This window comes from Elgaria multicarinata, chromosome 3 (genome assembly GCF_023053635.1).
Source record: "Elgaria multicarinata webbii isolate HBS135686 ecotype San Diego chromosome 3, rElgMul1.1.pri, whole genome shotgun sequence".
Lineage (NCBI taxonomy): Eukaryota > Metazoa > Chordata > Lepidosauria > Squamata > Anguidae > Elgaria > Elgaria multicarinata.
This window is the reverse complement of record NC_086173.1, coordinates 97,488,054-97,511,953: the sequence shown is the minus strand read 5'-3', so window position 1 is coordinate 97,511,953 and position 23,900 is coordinate 97,488,054. Positions and strand designations below refer to the sequence as shown.

Sequence of the window (23,900 nt, the reverse complement as noted above, 5' to 3'; positions counted from 1 at the left end):
ATACGCTATGGTGGGACATGGGAGAGGGCTTTCTCTGTGGTGGCACCCCCACTGTAGAATGCCCTGCCCTTGGAGGCCCAACTGGCACCAACACTGACTTAATTCTGGCGCCAAGTAAAAACATGGCTTTTTAACAAAGCCTTTGATGGTTAAATTCACCAAGCTCACACACTGTTTTAACTATTTAATTGTTTCTACTGCTTTTAAATTATATACTAGTTTTAACTTGATTAATGGTTTAATTTGTTTTTAGCTGTGTATATTTGTTGTTTTATATTGTATAATTTTATCTGTACACCGCCCTGAGATCCTAGTGATATAGGGCAGGATACAAATGCTTTAAATAATAAAATAAAGACATAATAATAAAAAGTCATGGCCACAGAATGCTGCGTATGCTTGACAAGCAACCCAAATGGGCTTTTTCCTATCGCTTTGACGTAACAAAAATCATCACCTTGGCCAATAGAAGGGCTAAAGCCCCCCTGTTATTTACTAGCATGTCAGGAAAGAGGAAGGGTTTTTTTCAGGGGTGCATAGCCACAGGGGAATGCAGGACCAGAAGTACAGAGGTGAAGAGCAGAGAGTATATGAAGCCCTACTTGTACAGCCAGCCTTCTATGTTCTTTTCTGCTTGTACTTCTTCACACAGCACATAGTTAAATTATGGAATTCACTACCTCAAGATGTAGTGAAGGCCACCAATTTGGATGGCTTTAAAAGGGGGTTGGATAAATTCCTGAAGGAGAACGCTATCCATGGCTACTTGCCTGATAGTTATGTGCTACCTCCAGTATCCATGGCACTAAGCCTGTGTGCACCAGTTGCTGGAGAACATGGGTGGGAGGGTGCTGTTGCACCATGCCCTGCTTTGATGGTCCCTGGCCAATGGCTGGATGGCCACTGTGTGATCAGAGTGCTGGACTAGATGGACCTTCAGTCTGATCCAGCATCAGGGCACTTCTTATATTGTTACTTTGGAAGCATATTTGGTCTGCTTGCATTCATTACATAAGTTCATTCCCTGAATGGACTTATCTAGAAAAGTTGTCGAAATGAAACTATATTTTACACAGCCCACTTTGCATAAGCCTGAGGGCAAGGCCTGAGTGTTGCAGTTCAACAATATTTGGAGAATTGCAGGTTCCCTATCTCTGGGGTAGGCCACTGCTTTCTAATGGAATTGGGTGGGTGGATTTGCCAACTCCTGGGGCATGTCTACACAAAGGGTTTGTCCCGGGGTGGCTTTGCAGTAGCAGCACATCATCTACATGATGCAGACGGCATTGCGAAGCCATCTGAGGGCAAGCCCTGGAAACTCCACTCCAAAAAAGTCGGGCACTTACCCTGACTTTTTTGGCAGTGGAGCCCATGGTGCCCCCTGATTGGTCGCCATGGGCGGCCCCACGCCTGTAAAAGTAAAAAAAAATTAAAACGGGGAGGAGAGGAATGGGGACATTCCTCCCCCTTTTACATTTTTTTTAGTATCTGTATCTGCGCAGCTGCGCAGATACAGGTAATACAATTTTTTTTAAATGGGGGGGATGAATGGGCAACTGGAAGGAGGAGAGGTGGTTTGCCCCGAGTCCCTGCCCCTTCACGTCCTCCTCTGGTTGCCTCGTTCCTTCCCGCCCCCCTGTTTTTATTATTATTATCTGTGCAGATACAGACAATAAAATAAAAAAGAGAGGAGAAATGGCTCCGGTCCTCTCCTCCCCTCCTCTGTTTTTTTTTAAAAAAACTTTTACAGAGTGGGAAAGTTTGCACTTGCGTTCCTTCCAGTCCAGATGCCAGGAAGGAACGCAAGTGCAGGAGCAAGGTGCCAAAGCAGCACTGTAAAGTCGGGGGACAGATCTAAATGTGATTTTTGTGACTAATAGCTCCTATATCCTTTCTTATCTTCTCTAGGCGGGAGCATGGCAGAGTTGAGTTCAGTAGGTAAGGTACACTGTACCCCTCACCACTGTAATGCCATGATGAAAGGTGCTACAGATCTCTGCCACACAGCTAAAGGTTAAGAAGCCTCATTTGGATCAGAAACAGGAAACCCAAGGCCCAAAGTAAATATAGAAATAAATAAAGATACTGACCCTGTTCAGACAACCTGCTAAGCCACGGTGGTTAAGCATTTTGATCTAAACTTTATGGCTTAGCATGTCATATGAATCATGACCTAGCGTCTTGTGTGAACCATTCCTAACCATCGTGGCTACATAACCATGGTTTTAAACACTCTCATTAACCATTTGCTGTAAAAGGGTTAGCAGCCTAACCATGGCTTAGCATGTTGTCTGAACAGGCCCACTATATAGATGAAAGAGAGAAACATGCTTGATTTGTATTGTCTTAGCCAACACTAGTTCTGTCTTGCCTGGATATATCCATAGCCTGCTTGATTTGCCATTGAATAAGGCTTTATGAAATGCCATAGTAGCTGTCATCTTCCTGTTCATGATGATAGATCTTTAAAGTCCCTTTATCTCATTTGAAATGCAAACCCTACCGGGATGTTAAAGCCTCTACTACTGCTGCCTGAACAGAGCGATTTCTCCTATCAATGGATGGTGTGAAGCAGCATTGGGATGTCTACCTTGGAGACTCCCGCATGCCTATACACTCAGAAACATGTGTGGGGCCAAGATAAGACTAGTACACTGGGCAGCCTAGACACAGCTTGGGCAAGATCTACACTACTGCTTTATAACGATTTCTAACAGTATTGACAACTGTTGGGGCCCAGGACACACTCCATATACCGTTTTCACACCACTTTCAAGGTGTTATATCCTGCTTGGTGCAGATCTGACCTTGTATCAGCATCTTGCCGACATGGCACCGGATGTCTCACTCCACAGCCTAGGGTGACGCAGAAGTTAGCAATTAACTAAAGGAATGTCTGGGGAGGAGAGGAGGGCGGAATGGATGTGAGGGGCAGCACAGGGCCCTTTAGACTTTGCTCCTATCTGGTGTATAAAGGACCCATTGCGTTTCTCCAGCCGATTTGCCTGCGAGGGAAGGGTGGATGTAGCGTGCGACCTTGAGATCTTGGCCTGAGTATCTCACCTGCAGCAGGTAAGGGGACAAGAGCTTAAAGTAGCACCAGAGGACCAAGGCCTTGAATAAACAAACAAAAAGCTGCCAAGATGAGCAACCTCAGCAGGGCTAGTTTTGGCAGCTGGCTCCAGGTCATTCTAAGACAGGTTCTTGGCCTTCTGATGCACTGAAACCCAGAGCCTCTCATTGGATGAAGGATGCCCTGCACAATGCTAGGCGGGGTTTCAACAGTTATATCTGTACCAGGCTGGACCCATTTGAACTTTTTGGTAGTGGGACACCATAAGAGACCTTCTTTGGCTTCTCTCTTAAACACTCAAGTAGAGAGTCCCCTATGCTATTCCGGTACAGCCTTGAAGGTAATATGGAGCTAGCCTGAAATGCCATCTATGAAACTGACTACGATCAGTGAGCCTGCGGAATCTTTGACTGAAATCTATGGCTTCTTGCTGTTTGCGGATGAAGCCGCTGGTCCTCACTCACGTCCAAGAGGTTAGCCCAAGCTCTGGGGCTCCCTGCTGAGGGAGGGTAGTTTGGCCCCCTCTCTGTTGACCTTCCACCGGCAGGCAAAGATGTTTTTAATCAAGCAGGTCTTTAGCATGTAAGCTGGCCTGTTGGATTAGCTGCTGTTTTTACTCTATTATTGTTATATTTTAATGTCTTTGTTTTATGATTGATTTCACATATATATATATATATATATATATATATATATATATATTGCCTTTTTTAGTTCTTATGATTGCCATTTTCTTGGTAGAAAGGCAGGGATACAAATAAATCAACCGTTCAATCAAAAAAAAATAGTGAAACTCCCCTGTTTATGATGTGTGTCTATTCAGATTGGCAGGCAATGATGCTACCCTATGGAAGAGAGAGCCCAGTCCAATGCCGTCGACCTGTAGGAGGAGGAGGAAGGGTCTTACGGGCACCACCTTATTCCTTCTGTCCCAGCCCCCAAGGTACTGCAGGAACAGAATTGGCCTTTAGCCTGATCCAGCAGGGGTCTTCTTACGTCCTTATGTACTTGGCACAGGCGTCTCCTCCTTTACTTGAGCACCGCACCACCCAGTACGCTTGTTGGGCCTGACCTGATGTTCCATCCCTTCTCTTCCTCACCTTGCCTTCTTCATGTCTTTCCTCTCACTCCTGGGGGTGCTGATTATTTCTTTATTTTTCTGGCCAATTAGGTCTCCTGGATTTGTTTCCCCTGAAGAGTGGGTCTGGGGAGTTTTTGCGCTAGAAATTCTGGTCCATGTGCCGATGGTGCTTCTGATGTCTCCTTCTCAGTTGTCTCTTCAGCCTGTTCTTGCACATCTCCAGGCAGAAGTTGGAGCAGGTGCCAGCACCGCAGTAGCAGCAGCACAAGGGCAGGGCAGGAATCAATATGGTGCTAGGGAACAGCTTGCTTCTTTGGGCTTCAGATTTTCCTAGGATGCTTTGTCCTTTATTTTCTCTTAAGATGGTGTTCGGAGATTGTCTGCTTTTGGGGATATGGTACAGTAGAATTTCCTTCTACTGGGGCCTCATTCTTTGATTAGGGCCAAAGATAATCTCACGGGATGCTATTAGTCTTTCCATCAAGTGCCCTACCCACAGCAGGATGTCCCCAAGCTCGGGGACATGGATGAGTAATAATCAGCAACTCTTTTTCTGTAGTGCTACAGAGGATCCCTGACCCTAGAGCATATCTGTTCCCAACTGTGAGTCATCCAGACCATGACTACCTCTGCCCAGGCTCCCCTGGGAGATTGGCTGAAAGCATGGAGAAGTATGAACTGGACACTCATTCTTCCAAGCCATGGCAGAACCCACACTCAGGCTTGGGTGAAGTACAGAGACCAGGTAAGGGAAATCTTGTGCTCCCCCATCCCAAAGCTTTCTTCATTAGGTAGTTTATTTTAATTTTTTTATACCCGCTTTTAAAAACATTTTTTCCTAAGCGGCTTACAAAAAAATACCCCACAACAAGTCGCAAATTAAATATCATTTAAAACAAATACAAAACAAAGCAGCATTTTTTTAAAAAAAGAACGCGGCAGCATAAAAACAGTAGCGATCAAGAGGGAGCATGGCAGATCTCCCTGGAGAATGTATTCCACAACTATGGTCCCACCACCAAGAAGACCTTGTTTTTGGTACCTGCCAATCAGAATTTTAGAAAAGACAGGTCAGAGAGCAGAGTCTCTGTTGTTGATGATCCCAAGGCTTGGGCAGATTCACATGGAGGGAGGCAGTCCATCACATAACCTGCCCATGGTCCATGGTTCTACCTAGAGGGCCTGTTGCAGCACCAAACACATTGCCTCCAGCTCTTTCACAAGAGTTGTGAAATGGGGAGGTAGGCTCCTCTCTCCAGAGCGATAAGTGCTGTAGAACAGTGGTGCCATGGGGCTGAAGAATACTGTGGTGGGAAATGAGGTCTATGAAATACACAGGTTTCACACACTTCCTAAAGGAAAGGGCAACTAGATCAAAAGTGATCAACTTCCACCCTGCCTTTCTAGAGATAAATTAAGGGCCTTTCCAAACTATTTTTTCTTGTTCAATAAATATACTGTACTTGTGTTGTTATACTGTTTTTGTTATTTATTGAATTTATATCCCACCTTTTTTCCTCCAAGGAACCCAAGGCAGCATACATAATCCTCCTCCTCTCCATTTGATTGTCACAACAATCCTGTGAGATGGGTCAGGCTGAGCATCTGTGACTTAAAGTCACCCAGTGAGCTCCAATGGCCAAGTGGGGACTAGAACCTGGATCTCCCAACTCCCAGTCTAACACTCTAACCTCTGCACCACACTGGCTCTGAGTGTTACTCGTTTGTTGAATAGGATCTAGATTTCTTCCCTCGAGTTAGGATGGTTGTAGTGTGGTATTACATTATCAGAATTTAAGCAGATATTATTATTATTTTTTCGGCACTGCCTCCCTCCTCTGCCCCGCAACAGCTAGTGTGTCTATTGGCTATTGAGATTGCTATGTGGAATATGTTTGTGGTTGTTACACAAATATCACGGATTCTTGTTGAATACTGCCTGCAACGATTAGCAACGATTCCTCCCCATCCTACATGCCTCTGTTATTCTGTTTTTAGCAAATGCTTTAGAAGCTGTGCCCTCCTCCAGTATACACATCCAGAATGAGAGGAGTAATCACGTAGACTAATGCCAGCAGGGTTTTCCTACACCAAAGCCATGCCACCTTAGCAATTATTTGCTTTGAATTGTTCCTTTGCCACAAGTGTTCAAAGGCATCCATTTAGCTGTATAGATGCAGTGCTAGTAAACCCAGCCTGTAAACTGGAATAATTGCCCAGCTGCCTTTGCAAAGACCCCTGTGTTGGCCAACCCATGGTTGTTTAGAAAGTCAGTGAAAAGGGAACTTGCGACATTATGAGCATTTGAGTAGGGAGGAGGGGAGAGCTGGCAAAAGTCAGATGCCCCTGCTTGAGCAGAACTGAGGCAAGCAGGGCCGTGCTCACTTCGACCCTAGGCCCCACCTCCCCCTTCCCATGGGCCCAGAAACCTATCTTGGGACAAGGAAGCCAGCAGCTCCGAGTGCTCCCCAAGGAAGGCAGAGCATCTTTACCTACCAGGGCCTGGGACTACCAGTTTGAGAAAATCCCATGCATGTTTACCTTTGAGTAAACCCAATTGAACAGAGAGAGACTTACTTCTGAGTAAACGTGTGTAGAACTGACTTTTCATAGTGTGGTCACTCAGAAGCTTTTTTAAAAAAGTCTAAAGCAGCAAATTGGAAAGAAGTGCTCTGCAAGCCCATGCTCACTTCTGAGGCCATGCTTACTTCTGAGGCCATCCATGCTTACTTCTGAGGCCATGCTTACTTCTGAGGTCTTCTTATGAGAACCGTGGTGCCTGTGCTTTACTAGCTTTTAATCGATCCCAGTTTTATTTCAAACTGCTTTTTATGTAGTCTGTCTTGTATTAAACCACTGTTGTTTAGTGTCATCATGTTTTTATGTTTTCAGTTTTGGACAGTGGTTTTATTGATTTGTAATGAATGGTGTGTATTTTAATTGAGCTGCCTTGGGAAGGCGAAAGTGATCTGAAAGGTGGCATATATAACTTTGGAATAAATTAAATAAATGAATGCTTGCAAACATGGACATTCATTGGTTGAAAATTTGCCCTCTGGTGGTATCAAGATAAGGTAGATTGAGTTTTATTTGTGCAAGATAAAAAAAGAACACACACAAAAAAACCCCAGAAACTTCCCTGATGCAAACATGAGGCTTGTTTACATGCAGCTTTTGCACATACATTAAGTTTGGATTCAAGCTGGGAGGTTTTTTTACACCCCAGTCAGGATGACCATAGATGACAATTGCTAAAGTGCGGGAACTTTTGCGATAGATTATAAGATCCGTAGGTCATGTTGACCTGCTTTACAACTCGGTGTATGCAATTACTCAACATTTTAAGGTTGGCTATTTCTTCTTTTAAGGTAGGATGACCATATGAAAAGGAGGACAGGGCTCCTGTATCTTTAACAGTTGTATGGAAAAGGAAATTTCAGCAGGTGTCATTTGTATATATGGGGAACCTAGTGAAATTTCCTTTTCATCACAACAGTGAAAGCTGCAGGTGCCCTGCCCTCTTTTAAATCTGGTCACTCTATTATAGCTCCTGCAGCTTTAACTTGTGATGAAGTGAGAATTTCCCCAGGTTCTCCATATATACAAATGGAATTTCCTTTTCTATGCAACTGTTAAAGATACAGGAGCCCTGTCCTCCTTTTCATATGGTCACCCTATTTAAGGCAGCAATCTCATGCACACTTATTTGGGAGTGGGTCCCCTTGAATTTAATGAGGCACTCCTGAGTAAACGGGCATTGGAGTGGGTCACATAACATGGGATGTAGCAGAAAAAAAGAAATAACTTCAGCCAATCTGTGTTACACCAGTCATCAAGAAATGCACATGTTTGTTACGATTACCATGATCACCCTAAACTCTGCCCCAACATGCATCCTAACATTCCCCATCAAACCCCAAATAAACAGAATATGAGCATTTGAAACAGTAAAAAACCCACCAGAATGCCTAAATAGGATCGTGTGCAAAAAAAAAAGCCCTAGATACAACTTTATCATGAATCAATAATGATTCCCTGCTCGTTAGTTTGACAACATCAAGGCTATGTAACAGCAACAAGTATACACAATCTGCTTCCAACTGATAAATGTTGACAGAGAACATTCCCCGCAGTGAAGTCTCCCTTAAGGGAAGCTGTTGTTGCACAGAATTGTGCAAACTGGCTCAAACCTAGTCTGACCCTTGCTTTGACGCTGCCCTGAGGTCACAGCGAAGGTGCTTGTGTTGTGTCAGAATTGCTGACTGCAGGGGTTACTGAAGGACTGCTGTTTCCTCTTCTGCCCATTTCCCTGCTGCGAAGCACTAGGCATTTATAGAAAGATGATTGGCAGGGTCTTTACTGTTACTAAGCAACCCAAGGAGGACTGGAAATGAAGTGGGTTTGTTTTTTAGAACTAGAATGCCAGCCTGAGGAAAGGATGCCTTTTCCCCACCCCTCTCTTACTGCAGAAGCAACTCGTCTTTTATTGGGGCACAAGCTGCCCCAGTGGTCATTTTATGCCTATGCCTTTCATTTGCTTTCCCCCATGGCCCTGTTCATTATGAGCTCCATCAGATGAGCATTTTATTGCACACACGTTGCTGGGCACTCACGGATTTTCACGGGTCCCTCTCACGACGTTGTCTGCGTCCCGTGCATCTCCAGCCCCTTCTGGCCTCCCTCCCGCCACAAAAAACACCCAGAAAGTCCGATATATTTTTAAAAACGGAAGTTGCCGCTATCTCCTGCTGTGTGCAGGAGAAGCAGCGCCATCAGAACAGCCCACTGAATGGGCCACGTGCATGTTGTTTACTTCCTCTTTTGAAAAGGAAGTATCAAGCAATGAAAGCAGGGGTGGAGAATCGCAGAAGTGCCAGTAGGGAAATGTGATTCCCCCCGTCTGATGGAGCTCTATATTTCTGTCCCAGGACAGCTCCTCCCTGTGGGAGCATAAGCATTCCCTGCAGTCACAGTGGAAAACTCAACGTGGAAAAAGAAAAGGGAATAGAGCCTAAGGTGGGGCAAGGGAAGCGGTTGCATGGTCTGGGGGCAATAGGCTGAAACTGGCCAAGATTGTCTAAGGCACAGCTGTGTTTAATGTCTGTTGTTCTCTTGCAGCACTTGGCAGATGTGCAAGGACCAAATCCATCCTCATCTCTCTTCTCAAAGTGCCCCTGATGTTTGGCTTTTTGTACCTGTTTGTATGCTCCCTTGATGTGCTGAGTTCTGCCTTCCAACTGGCAGGAGGTAAGGGAAATAATGTATTTTTCCTTCCTTCCTTCCTTTAAAGAATCCCCTGGGAATGAAACTACTTAATATCTTTCCCCTTAGTCTTACTGTTCTCACTTCCTGCTTTTCTCTGTAGCTGGAGTTGTACTTTGGTGGAGTCAGGAGATTCTTGCGCCTGTTCTGTTCTTGTTGGGGGGGGGGGCAATAAAGTTCTTGTTTAGCTTCTTGACTGGCGCGTCCTTGAAGCTTGCCATGACATGTTGCCAGAAGTCAAGTTTTAACCCCATAAATTTGTAACAAAACAGAAAACTGGACATCTTTGGCATAAATAACCCTGCAGCATAGCCTGAAGGGAAAGAAAGCTATGTGGTGATGTTTGCATATGTGTGTGACCACGTCTTAAGGACATAAGAGCCCTGCTGGATCCGACCTAAGGCCCAATTAGGCCAACATTCTGTCTGCACAATGACCAACCAGATGGGCAGTCCACAGGCAGGATATGAGTGGAACATGTTCCTAGCAACTGGCATACATAGGCATACATGCCTGGGAAGCTGGTGATAACATAAAGCCATCCTGACTAGTAGCCATTATTAGCTTGTCTGATCCCCCTTTTCTTATTTCATGCACTTGCATGTAAAACATAAAGATGGCTATGAGCAGCTGTAAGATATAGCAAGAGGTTGATGCTGGGAAGAAAGTATGGGGGGGGGGGGCAACACCAGGAGCCAGCAGACAGCAGCATTGGGGGGCGGCAGTGGGGAGAACGGCTCCAAAGCACTGAATATGAAGGTGCCATGGCTTAGATCTAAGGGCCAAACTAAATGACACCCAGCAGATGCATGGCAGAGTTTTCCATTGACTGACTGGCTGACTGGAAAGCAGCATGAGAAGGTGCAGTTGGGAGTGGAAGAATGGCAGGAGAAAGGATGGCCTCACTCCTCCATGTCCTGCCTTTTGATGCTTAAAAATCCCCCCAAGCTGCTTGCCCACCCAAAGGGGAACAGGTTTGGGGTCCCCCTTAAACAGCTGGGCAATTTTCAGTGGGAGGGTGGGGAAAAGGTTTCACTACCATTCCTACATCAAAAGTGGCAGGCCCTCGAGCCTACTTTTCAGAAACGCCCCAAAACAAAACAGAAAATGTTGAGGCTGTTCAAGCATCTCCCATGCATCTCCATGTTTGGCCCTGACAGGCATGACCCAGTAAGGCTGAGCTCACAGAAGGTTTGAGGGGATGCAGAGCCATCAAGTAGCCCTGAGTTGATGGACCAAACAGTCAATAAAGGGAAGGGGCTAATAACCCAATCCAAGAGCAGAACCAGAACCATGGATCAGAAAGTAAGGGCACATGTTTTGGGGTCCTTCCAGGCCCATGAGTGGTCATAGGGAGCAGGCAATTTGTTCTGACATGTTCCTAGGTCCAACCATATTGCCTGGGCCTGACTACCCCTTCCTGGCTCCTCTAGCTTCCTGAATCATGATGCTCACTCAGTATATTTAGCTCAGTACTGGCTATGCTGTGCAGGGCCGGCCCTGTCATTAGGCACAGGGAAGCAACTGCTTCAGGTGGTAGCTATGAAGGGGGACAGTGGCAGCAGCTCCGCAGGTGTTCTTTCTGAGCCCCCCAGCCATTCCTCTCTCTCAGAGGACAGGGCTATGTGTGCCACATACCTGTCGTGCACCCTCTAAACTAGCCTGCTGGTCTCAGTTATGATGGAGGGCACTATGCCATTGCCAGTGTTGAAGATTTACCTGTGATCCCAGTTTTTATTCTGTATATAGAATGGAGGGGGCTGCCATCTTGGCCTTTGCCTCAGGTAGTAAATGTCTTGGATTGGCCTTGACCCTAAGGATGGACAGACTTCAGCTTCTAGGATTGACTTTGGTGCCTCTGAACACATGGCTCAGAGCAAGAATGTGTTTTCAGTGTCACAACTGAGTCCTCTGCCACATAAATCCACTCTTTCTCCAAGCTCTCATCATTCTAGCAGCTTAATATAGAGAGGAAGGGGTGATGAGGAAAGAAGCCTTTTTGTTGTTGCTATTGTTAAAAACATGGGAGTCAGAAACCCTTTCAGATCTATTGCAAATCACCCCAAACATCTACCCAGGGCTGGGCAGAGGGGGGGGGCAGTTGGCATGAGCCTACGATTTTGAGGGGGCCTACTCCGAGTCCCCCTGGGCAAAGTTGCTTGATTTTTTGTTGTTGTTGATTATAAATTTGCCCAAAGAAAAGCACGTAAAGCATTTCTGAATGTGAAGAAGTGATGTCTTATATACATCTTGAATAAAAGTGCTTGCCATTACCTTTTTTTATAAAACATTCTAGTTCATATGTATTTAGAATCGATTAAAAATACTTAATGAGCAGTTTGAAATGGGGCCTACATTTCCCATTTGGCCTGGCCCTGCATCTACCAGAAGATTCTGATCTATCTTCTGCCTGCCCCTGGAGTCGGTGCAACTTGCCAGGGAGAGGCCTTTCAAAGCCTTGATACATAAATCTTTGAACTGGACAGGCAGGGAAATGTATATATTAAGCATGCAAACCACATGTTCAAAGGCTGAGCCACCAAACTTGCTTTGCGAATAAGCTTGGATCCATTTAGGTCTCACCAGATGCTTCGTGCACAGGCCGGGCTCTCTAAATGCTGCTTCTTTTCCAGGGAAAGTAGCAGGAGATATTTTCAAGGACAACGCGATCCTCTCCAACCCAGTGGCGGGGCTTGTGGTGGGAATCCTCGTCACTGTGCTGGTTCAGAGCTCCAGCACCTCCACTTCCATCATCGTCAGCATGGTCTCCTCAGGGTGTGAGTAATTCTGGTGGTCAGAAAGGGGGGCTGAAAGATTGGGATGGCAAAGCTGGCCCTACCGTTAGGCAAAGCGAGGTAGTTGCTTCAGGCAGCAAATGCTGGGAGATGGCAGCACAGTGTTGGAGGAGACGACTATGTGCCTCGTGGCTTGCCCTGCAGCCACGAAGCTAGGCTCTTGTCTTCAGATGCAGTAGAAGATGGTGCACTATCTTCTGTGTTGAAGAAAGATTCAGCTGCCAGTTGTTGTACATCAGCTTTTGTACATGGAATGGGCATGTTGGGGGGCAGGGAGCATCCTGTTCTTCACCTCGTGCAGGAGATTGTCTTGGGCAGGCCCTGAGGGATGGGATGTGGAGGTCTGGCTGCATGTAGTTGCAGGAGAAAATAGGCTTTAGGCTACATGTAGTCCCCCCCTTTCCCCCAATTGACTCCATGTTTACTGGCATTGCTGAATTCTGTAGAGGAGCAGCCATAGCTCAGTTGGTAGAGCACCTGTTTTGCATGCAGAAGGTCCCGAGTTCAATCCCCAGCATCTCCAGGTAGAGCTAGGAAGAAATCCTGCCTGAAACCCTGGAGAACCCTGCCAGATTCATTGTCAACAATGCTGGGCTAGATGGACCAAGGGTCTGACTCAGTATAAGACAACTTTCTATACATCTGCCCTTCTCTTATATCTTGGCAATATTTGCATACCTTCACATGATAAGGAAACCCATTTGCATTGAACTGGAAATGGGGGACTGATGCAGGGCTGGGAAGGAAGGGATTGGACAGCAGAGGTTGGGGTACCCAGAATAAGAAGCCTGGGCCCTCACTTTGCTTTTGGTGCCTCAAGCCTGGCACAGAGCCAGAATCCTCAGCAAGCCCACCTTGCTCTTTGCTTCCTAGTGCTGGAGGTATCTTCTGCCATCCCCATCATCATGGGTTCCAACATCGGTACCTCGGTCACCAATACCATAGTAGCACTCATGCAGGCCGGAGACAGAAATGAATTTAAGAGGTGAGTGTTAGGGTGGACGCATGGTCAGTGGGGGCTAAGAACTAGATATTCAGGGGGGGGGGAGCCTGCATCTTTGGGCTGCGTTAGATAGCAAGCCAGGAGGAGGAGGGGTGGGAAGCCCAGGTTGACTATAGGACAAGGGTAGGAGACGTCTTTCAGCCCAAGGGCCAAATTCAATTTCAGAGAAGCTATTGGGGGCCACATTCCAGTGGTAGGAGGGACTGAAGGCAAAAGAGGCAGAGCTAAAAGCAAATGGGGCAAGGCTAAAATACCCTCACACCCCAAAGTATTATTATTATTATTATTATTATTATTATTATTATTATTATTATTATTATTTTAATTAATTAATTACATTTATATACTGCCCCATAGCCAAAGCTCTCTGGGCGGTTTACAAAGATTAAAAACAGTGAACATTAAAAACAAATATACAAAATTTAAAACCGTAAAAAGCATAAAAACAGAGAATATTCATTTAAAAACAACTATTCTGGGGTTAGTTAAGAAAAAAAAGAAAAACTCAGCATATGCTGTTAAATGCCTGGGAGGTACCAGCATCTGTTAGCTTAAAGCTCTTACTGCCAGAAACTTAGCCTTAGGAGAGGGATTTCAACCTTTTAGAAGGGGGGGGGAACTGCACAAAAGCTGAGAATGCCCCAAATGATTGGTGGTCAGATGAAAGTGGATGTGGTCATCCGGAGGTGTGGATTTGGTCACTGGGCCTGAGGTTCCCCATCCTTGCTATAGGATGATGTCAGCAGGTGGCTGAGGCTGCTGAAGCCCAAAGAAAATAGTGAGAAAGAAGTAGGGTGATCATATGGAAAGGAGGACAGGGCTCCTGTATCTTTAACTGTTGTACAGAAAAGGGAATTTCAGCAGCTATCATTTGTATGCATGCATGCAGCGCCTGGTGCAATTCCCTCTTCATCACAACAGTTAAAACTGCAGTTAAAGATACTAAAGCCCTGTCCTCCTTTCCGTAGAGTCATCCCAAAGAAAGCCATCTCAGCAAGGAAATCACTGGTACTTTGAAGTGATGGGGCAGGCAAAGCAGATGGACAAAAGTGGAGGTGGGAGAGAGACTTGACAATGCAGAGGGAAATTATGTGCTAACTGGTGGGAGAGTTGACATTTGGATGGTTGTCCAGTTGGGACTCATCCCCCAGCCTCTCATCCCATGCTACAATTCCTAAGCTTCACACTAACAATGGCTTTTCTACTGTCTGGCAGGGCCTTTGCTGGGGCCACCGTACATGACTGCTTCAACTGGTTATCAGTGCTAGTTTTGCTGCCTCTTGAGGTGGCCAGTGGCTATCTGCACCGCATCACCAAGGTTGCTGTGGCAGCCCTCAACTTCCGCAGTGGACAGGATGCTCCAGAGCTCCTGAAAGTTATCACGGAGCCCTTCACTGGTCTTATTATCCAGGTGCGTGTGACTGGGAAAGCAAACATGGCCACTTCAGTCTTTGTTGGGTGGGATATCTGAGAACTGCTTCCCCAGGCTTGGCATCTGGGCTGTGTGGCCATCCTCCATTCCACCTTCCGGTCCCTTTTTGTTGGTGAGTGTCATGAGCCTAGCCATGGCCTACAACTGAAGGATGTTAAGCAAGGTGGCCCTAGACTACCTCCCAGCAACTGGCGCTGTGGCACCACCTCACCCCACCTCAAAACCCCAAGGCTAGATCTAGGCTGAGGTTTTTGGTAAACTGTGAAACATTTTGCTCCTATTTTCCATTTAATGTTTGTAAAACATATTCATTTAAACAGAGGCATAACTATTCAGTTTTCCCGTCCATCCGTCTGTCCATCCAATGTTTCTGAGATCAGAAAACAGAGATACAAAATTTTCAGAATAGATTCCTACATGACAGCTAGATGATATTCCAATCCGTTTTCAAATAAAAATGCATTAAAAATGTTAATTATAAATTTTATTATTACAAATCCAAAATCATCCTTCATGCTGTTCTGCTTTAACTGCATTACCACCACATCCAATGTAGGAAGAACGAAGAAAACTTTTAGAAAACTTTTTTTTAAAATTGTATTTCCTCCCCCCTGGAATTTGGCCACCATTTAACTTGGTGCCCAGGGGACCACCTAGGTCACCTATATGAGCGGGCCTCCCCTGCAGTTAAGATGTAATCCTATGCATATTTAGACAGGAAAAACGGCCTACAAGACACCACCTCCACCTCGCTCCTCCAAGAAGCTCAAGCACAGCCAGGAGCTCAGCTAAGCATAATATGTAAAGGAAAGGGAGCGGCAATGAGTTGTGCAGGGCAGAGGGAGATATGGTGATGGCAGGGTGAAGTGCCATTACAGGGGAAGGAGAGATAGATATTTAACACCCATCTTACCTTCCCATTGCCCTGCCACCCCAGGGATCTTGGAGAACGAACCAGGCAACCTGGAGAAACTCTCCTTGCTCCTATGCAATGCCAGGTCACTTAAAAACAAAATAAATAAATAAATATTATTTTTGATCTCCTTACAGATGAGGAGGCCGACCTGGCATGCTTCACAGAGACCTGGCTGGGAAATGACAGTGGTCTGACATGGGCCCAGGCCCTCTCAGCTGGGTACTGTGTTACAGAGCAGGCGAGGGAAAGTGGGCAGGCAGGCGGGCGGAGTAGCTGTGGTCTACAAAGACAATCTTAACCTGACCAGACTTCCTGTCCGGGAATTGAATCACATTGAGTAACCCTCATAACAATCCTATAATGGGAGACATATCAATCTATCTATCTTTATTTACAGTCAACAGACCACCATTACAGCATATAAGTACACAGACGTTAATAAAAATTCATGATGGTAAAAAAGAAGGGATACAACATCTGTAAAAAATACTAATCAGTAGGTTTAAAGTAATGATCAGTGGTCTAATGAGAATACCCAGATTCAAAAATTTGGCCACTTGCTCAGTAATAGCCTTATTGGTACCCTAAAGTAGGATAATCATAATAGACTCAGGAGAGCGACCGGGGAAACGCTGTATAATAGCGAGTATTAGGTCTTTCCTGGCCTCTTGATAGTAACTGCAGTAAAATAGTACACGCAAGACGGACTCCACCTCTATGTCATTACAGGGGCAGCATCTACTATTCTTTGGGATTTTCTTGAATCTGCCCTCCAATAGCTTGGAGGGGAGAACATTGAACCTTGCTAAGGAGAATGGGAGACATATTACATGCTCATATGTGTAAGAGATTGTGATGTGGGCAGGGGCTACAGCAGGTCCCTTAGAACCCATCCTGGTCCCTTAACTTCAGGAAAATATCTAAATTGCTGGTTTGCTCATCTAAATGAATTCTTTGATGTTCTAGGGCCTAGGATCTGCTCCTTCTCTCTTTGTGAAAGTCCTCAGGGTTTCTATCTCCCCTCCCTGGTAGTGTTTCCATGATCCTTTCCCTTGTTTCCTATAGCTGGATAAATCTGTGATCACTGGCATTGCCACAGGTGATGAGAGCTTGCACAACAAGAGTCTGATCCGGCTGTGGTGTGATGCACCGATCCCGCAGGTAAGGTTCTACCAGGGGAGAGAGTTGGGGTGAGGAAGGAGGAAAGCAGTGAATGCTGAGCATCAGTGGCTCAACACCAAACTGTACAGGCCAGGAATTGATTCATGGGGCATCTTTGCTTTGGCATTTTGGAGAACGGAGAGCGAGCAGTTTCCATATGTGTGTAGGGCTGGAAATACACGTTTTCAGAGAGCCCAGTTTACATCCAGCTTTTCAGGGACAACCGAGCAGAATTGCCATGACGTCAGAGATGACAGAAATGTGTCATGGGGCTTGGATATTGAGAATTCCTTCATTTGGCACAGCGTGGCTGGGTACCAAGCCTTTTCAAGCCATTCTTCTGATATTAGTGATGATAGATTGCCTCCAATATTTTGTGTACAAGGCTCTGGCAGCACTAATTAAATATACAGCTAGCTCTCTGTCTAAAATCAATTCATTAGTATAATCAAAACAAGAACAGATTTAAACAAATCAAATAGCCCAAGATTCCCTCTAATAAAACCCTTATTCCTCCCAGAAATGTTTTGCTAGAAAGCAAGTCCATCACATATGAAAGAAATTCCCTCTCTCTCTCTTTTAAACATTTCCAACAAATAAGGTTATACATAGCAGTTGGTTTTCCACACAGTTCACAGAGAAAAATCCAATTTAACTTATCTGCGTTTATTGAATCATTCATACTGTTACATCTTTTATCTGTACTAAACCTCCTTAAATACAATGTTCTTGGTGCAAACTCCAAGGCAGCCATTGTAATGTCCTTGTTCTGGTCCATTGACGACTTGAACCTTGAGGTTTGCCAATGAGCAACATAGGGGTTGTCCATGGCAGAAGACAGGCGCAGGCAGATAGATGCCAACTTGGTCCACGGTCTGCCCCGAGTTGTTTACAGACTGTATGTTCTTGGCATATCACTGTACTTTAGCCCCCACCCGTGTTTATAAAGGTGTACAAGACTTCTGAATATTATTTTGTTAAATTTAACAGCTAACTCCTAACTTTAAATTATACTATTCATTTTGTTTATAACAGGTATAACATACCACCTTGAAGTCATTTAAAACAGTTCTGTCCAATATTCATATTAAGTGAAAATGTATGTCATTGGAACCATAGATTTTCACAAACACACATAGAAATATTATGCCCAAAAACCTGAGCCCAGCATATCATATATTCTTTCATGAGTCAGTATGACTGCTTTGAATGTAACATGTTATCTCGAGAATTGAGCAGTTTCTCAGTCCGTGTGACATTGGGACAGTCTTAGCATCTTTTCCATGAAGATAATATAGATCCTCAAAGTTAAATTAAGAGAGTAAAACAAGACATTCAACTGAGCATTACACATTGTTCCTGGAAGGAATTGTCTGTTAGAAGTCATGAACCAATAACAGTGCAAACCTATGCATGTCTACTCAGAAGTAAGGGCCATTGATTTCAATGCAGCTTACTACCAGGAAGGTGAGTCTAGGATTGCAGTGTGGCACTTAAGTAAGTGGCCTATTAGCATAAGAAAGAGAGCAATTAGAGAGGGTCTGTTTGTATCTTATTAGAGGGCCTTTGAAAGAAGGAGAGTACTATGGTGGGAAACCTTAAGAAGGAGAATAATTGGTGTTGGAATTAGCATTTTGGCATTGTTTTGCCTGCAAGAAGTATATCAGAATGAACAAAGGAAGTATCTTATGAGATGGAAGAATTAAAATGGCTATACAGAAACACCAAGTATTTATTTATTTATTCATTCATTCAATCAAAACATTTCTTGGCCACCTTTCAGGGCAGAAGCCCTCACAAGGCAGCTTACAACAATAAAATGCATAAATAGTTAAAGTATTAAAAGCAATAAAAACATAGATGCAATAAAATCAATAAAAGAGTACAATAAAACCAATAACAGCAGTACTCATATCACGAGAAGGCCACAATAAAAGAATGTTTTCAAGGCCTTCCTAAAAGCCTGCAATGGTGGAGCATGGTGGACCTCCGATGGGAGCTTGTTCCAAAGGAGTGGGGCCACTGCAGAGAAGGACCTCTTATAGGGCCTGTTCAGGCAACACACTAAGCCATGGTTAGGCTGCTAACCCTTTTGTAGCAAATGGTTAGTGAGCGTGGTTAAGCCCTGGTTTTGTAGACACCGTGGTTAGGAATGGTTCACATGGCACACTAAGCCATAATGTCTAGCTCAAAATACTTAACCACCGTGGCTTAGCGTGTCATCTGAATAGGGTTGAAGTATTAATACCATATGGCAAGACTGTTCTCTCCTTAACATGGGTGACTGACTCCTCACCCATGTCCCCAAAGCTCTTGCAAGTGGTTTCACACTCCTGATGCCCAACCCTCCTTCTCTCTAGATTTCTTCCACAGACACTAAAGGAAAACTCCTGAACTGCAGCTCGCTTGCGCCATGCCGCCTGGACAGTCCTGGGAACTTCAGCAGTGCCATGCAGCAGAAATGTAAGACCTGCCACCAACCATCAGGCAGCAGGGCCCTGTAAGAACCGGCAGCTACACATGTGCTCCCTCACCCCCACCTGCTCCTTTGAGGGCAAAAGGGAGATTCAAAAGTGAGGGCAGCAAGGGCAAGAGGAACTGGGGAAGGGCCCGTCCACTCCCTGCACTGACTCCTGCTCCATCACCCAGGTAATCACCTGTTTGTGGACTCCTCTCTGCCAGACTTGGCTGTGGGCCTCATGCTGCTGGCAGGTTCGCTGGTTGTGCTCTGCACCTGTCTTATTATGCTGGTCAAGCTGCTCAACTCGGTGCTCAAAGGCCAGGTGGCCAGAGCTATCCAGAAGGTCATCAACACAGGTGAGCGGACTGAAACCAGAGCCGGTGAGGAATCCCGGTTCTTGGTGATCTCTTGGGCCAATGGGCTTGAATCATTCTAGTGGGACCTCTCTGGATTCTAGGCCTCCACACGGGCACCCACTAGGTTCTTCTGGCAGAATCCATGTGTGGAAATCAACCTTACCTCCTTGTTCTTTCTGACATTGGCACTGGTTTGGGCAGATCTGCCATCCCCTTTCGGCTGGGCCACTGGTTACTTCGCCATGCTGGTCGGTGCTGCAATGACCTTCGTTGTGCAGAGCAGCTCAGTCTTCACTTCAGCAATCACCCCACTCATTGGTGAGTCAACAATTACTTCCCTTCCTTAGCGACCCAAATACCCAGGGGGCAGATCAAGGCAAGAGATGTGTCCATATAAAAAGAAACTAAAATGATTAGACCTATGTTCTTTACCCAACACAAGAAGAGGAGCCAAGCCAGTAATGCCTTTTGATCCCACCTCTCCTATTCACTCTGACAGGGGGAAGTAGACCTTGGGATTCCAGGGTATAGCTTACCCAGGATATATAAAAGGAAAACATTTGGAATGAAGGGTTGCTATAACCTTTGGTTAAGTAGTCATCATTGATAATGGTGAGGTGAAGCATAAGCTATCGTGGAACCCCTGAGATAGAAGATGTCATAAGTAAGAGTAGCACATGTCTCAAGAGAGGCTCTAGATGGGTGGAATAAGCTCCAGGGCTTGAAGAAGGAACACATAGAACCATAGAATAGTAGAGTTGGAAGGGGCCTATAAGGCTATCGAGTCCAGCCCCCTGTTCAATGCAGGAATCCACCTCTCCATTCCATGTAGCTTTGTTGCAACAGAAGGTGCCACTTTCCTGACGACTGTCTCTCTTTCTCTGTGGGACAGGCCTTGGGGTGATTAGCTTAGAACGCGCTTATCCACTCACCCTTGGTTCCAACATCGGAACGACAACCACTGCCATCCTAGCTGCCCTGGCCAGTCCAGGAGACAAACTCGCCAGTGCTTTCCAGGTGAGCAGATGCCCTCTCCCAACTCTGCTAAGCTGGGGTTAGCTTCCGAGAGTAAGACTTCCGGGGTGAACAGCTGCCTGCCTGCCTATCCATCTGCCTATCATCTGTCTCAAATTAATGTTGTAAACTGCAATGCTGTAAACACTACTAAAATTTGTATTATACACCACCCAGAGAACTTTGGTGATTAGTGGTTTAAAACAACAGTAAATAAACACATTAAATAAATAATACTAGAACCAGGGGTCATCCCATGAAAGTGATTGGTAGGAAATTCACGACAAAAGGAAGGACTTCTTCACACAGTGCATAGTTAAACTATGGAATTTGCTACCACAAGAGGTAATGATAACCACCAATTTGGATGGCTATAAAAGGGGATTGGATAAAGTACTGGAGGAGAAAGCTATCAGTGATTACTGGTCCTAATGGCTAATGTGCTACCTGCAGTATCAGAGGCCATAAGCCTACATACACCAGTTGCTGGGGAACATGGGCAGGAGGGTGATGTTGCACTTGTGTCCTGCTTGTGGGTCCCTGGTCTGCATGCTGGATTAGATGAACCCTTGGTCTGATCCAACATGGCTCTTGTTATGTACTTAATATCACCAAACACATTTTGTGATAATTGTGTCTATATTGGAAGGCTAAGGCTTTTTCAACAACAGCAGGAATAGGCCAAAGTAGAGGGCCATCCAAAAAGACCAAGGGGAAAGGGAGAACCATAGTCTTCTACAGGCACGGGCACCCCCTTTAGTCTGCCGTGCCATCACTTCCCAAGGTTGACTCCAAGTTGGCTGCTATGTTTCCGGTTTCCCTCCTCAGATTGCCCTCTGCCATTTCTTCTTCAACATCTCCGGGATCTTGCTGTGGTATCCCCTGCCTTGCACCCGCCTCCCCATCCAGATGGCCAAAGCACTCGGTGAGCAGACAGCCAAATATCGCTGGTTTGCTGTCTTCTACCTGATCATCTGTTTCCTGCTGCTGCCGTCGCTGGTCTTTGGACTTTCTATGGCAGGATGGCGGGTCCTGGTGGGCGTGGGAGTCCCTTTCCTGAGCCTTCTGGCTTGTGTGGCCTTGGTCAACATCATGCAGTCACGAAGCCCCGGCCGACTGCCCAAGTGGCTTCAGAGCTGGGACTTCCTGCCATACTGGCTGCACTCCTTGCAACCCATGGATGGGTTGATCAGCAGGGCCACACTGTGTTGTGCCAACCATTGCTCAGGCAGCCAAGATGAACACGGCGATATGTCTCCTCGGATGAAAGCCCAAGCAGGCCTGCACAATCCTTCCCTCAGCTTCTTGGAGGAATTGTCTCTACCGCCGAAGCCCTCGCCCCGGCTGAATTCACTGCCGATGCAGAATGCTACCCGCCTGTAACTCGTGCTGGAACACAATTCCCATTGGTGCCTGCAGACTGTGATGCTCAGTAGAAAAGCAAAGATATGGATGACCTCTGAGGAAACGAAGGTCCTTCTGCCTCTGTGGAGCAGGGGTGTGCATTTTTTTTAGTCTGGTGGCTGCATGTATGACTGCAACTGCATTACTCCCATGTGCTCATCTCTGTGTTCCAGCCATTGTGGCTTCACCTGCCATTATGCATGGGATGTGTGCGTGCCCTTAACTGTGTGTCTCTGTGTTACTGTCTATATCAGCCTTCCACAACCTGGCAAACTCCAGATGTGTTGGACTTCAACTCCCGTCATGCCGAGCCAGCATTGCCATTGTTTAGGGATTATGGGACCTGTAGTCCAACATCTGGAGGGCACCAGGTTGGAGAAGGCTAGTTTATATACCGTGTGTGTGTGGTGTGTTTGCAATGCACTGGATACCTTGCCCGGAGTTGGACTTGGAATCTGAGCTCCAGATGTTCTGCATGAAGGCAGAAGGGAAGTTACTGGCGATTTTTCTGCATAGCATTTTCTCAGATGTGCAACACATTTGCTATATTCAACATGACTAAGTAGTGGTGCTTGGAGAGCGTTCTCCACCATGCTATCCTTACAATATTGCAGGGGTGGGGATTCTGTGTATCCCCCCCCCCCCGATGTTGCTGAACTACAACTCCCATTATTCCATACCATTCGCCATGTTGGCTGGAGCTGATGGGAGTTGAAATCCATCATCATCTGGAGGGACACAGGTTCCACACCCCTCCAATAGTGTGCCAGCAGTCTCGTACCTCCTACGTTTAAAGTTTTTAAGGGGCGTGCATGCCACAGCAGCTGGTGCTGTAGTCCTTTTTCCATGACTAGCGCTCCTAGACATCGTTTCACAGGAAATATATTTAATAATAAAAAAAGAATGTTAGAATTACTAGGCAATCTCTTGCTACCTCTACATTCACGTGGCTTTTACTTCTGCAGGGTAATTGTAGACCATTTTCAAAATGGGCTGCAAAGATTCAGTAGGATGGAAAAGGGATTGGACAAGTATCTTGGAAACATTTATTTCTGAAAGACTTTTGTTAGGTGACTTCTCTCTTTAGACAAGCTGTAATCCAAAATGTTAACTCTCAAATAAAAACCCACATTCTGAAGAACTTGATGTTTATTATTTATAAAATCTGGCAGTTTATTGTCTTTGTTACCACCCCACATCAGCCAGAGTACAGAAGAATGTGTAGATCAACAGCTATTGGCAAGTGTTGGCTAATTAAACTTTTTGTCCATAAAATAGAAACCATTTCCTATTTTTTGGGAACACAGGAAGTCCTATATTATTTAAACAGAACTTGAACATTTAAGAAACTGTTCTTTTAGGGCAAGAACCTGGCATATTGGCTGGAGGATTTAATTTAAGAGGAATATCAAAATATTTCTTTTGAGCTCTAAAACTTGGCCCACATTGTTTTAGGAGATTCTAAAATTACGGCAGTATTAGTATTTATTAATTGTTTTTCAAAATCTTCTAATTATTCTCTACTTCCCATAATAAAGATATTTTCATTGAAGATTCAGAACTGGTTATGAGGCTGAATAGCGTTGGTTGTATAGTGTAGTATGCTTCAGACCAGCCTTCCAGATGTGTTAGATTGAAACTCCCAACATCTCCAGCCAACATGGCCTGGGAAAATAAAAAAGGACTTTGCTTGTCACAGAAATGACACCAAAGGAAGTGCCAAGTAAGCCTCTCTAGGGAGAGCATTCCACTGCTGGGGAGCCACCACTGAAAAGAGCCTCGCTCCCATAACGCCACACTTCACTTGGTGGTGGTGATGGTGGAGTACTTGGAGGCTGTCTATAAATGGGGAAAGTCCTGCAGTGGCTGCGGATCTGCACTGTGTCAGTTAGACGACACAGGCACAGCTTCGCAGCCACCGCAGGGCTTTCCTGTGAAGCTG

The 23,900-nt window shown here is 45.5% G+C and overlaps 1 protein-coding gene across 1 annotated transcript; it reads left to right on the top strand.

Annotated features, from left to right (window-relative positions):
• Positions 1–1,916: 1,916 nt before the first annotated feature.
• On the top strand, positions 1,917–21,937 carry SLC34A1 (solute carrier family 34 member 1). Its single transcript, XM_063121569.1, has 12 exons — positions 1,917–1,938; positions 4,714–4,899; positions 9,273–9,401; positions 12,050–12,193; positions 13,085–13,196; positions 14,430–14,625; positions 16,628–16,723; positions 19,084–19,186; positions 19,373–19,540; positions 19,742–19,858; positions 20,433–20,557; positions 21,383–21,937. Exons 1-12 carry the CDS (start codon positions 1,917–1,919, stop codon positions 21,935–21,937), a joined length of 1,953 nt encoding a protein of 650 aa, XP_062977639.1.
• Positions 21,938–23,900: the final 1,963 nt, after the last annotated feature.

Coding starts and splice junctions, on each gene's coding strand:
- SLC34A1 (XM_063121569.1), top strand. CDS start 1,917: ATGGCAGAGTTGAGTTCAGTAG. Junction 1,939..4,713: donor GGCAGAGTTGAGTTCAGTAG/GTAAGGTACACT, acceptor CTTTTTCTGTAG/TGCTACAGAGGATCCCTGAC. Junction 16,724..19,083: donor GTGATGCACCGATCCCGCAG/GTAAGGTTCTAC, acceptor CCTTCTCTCTAG/ATTTCTTCCACAGACACTAA.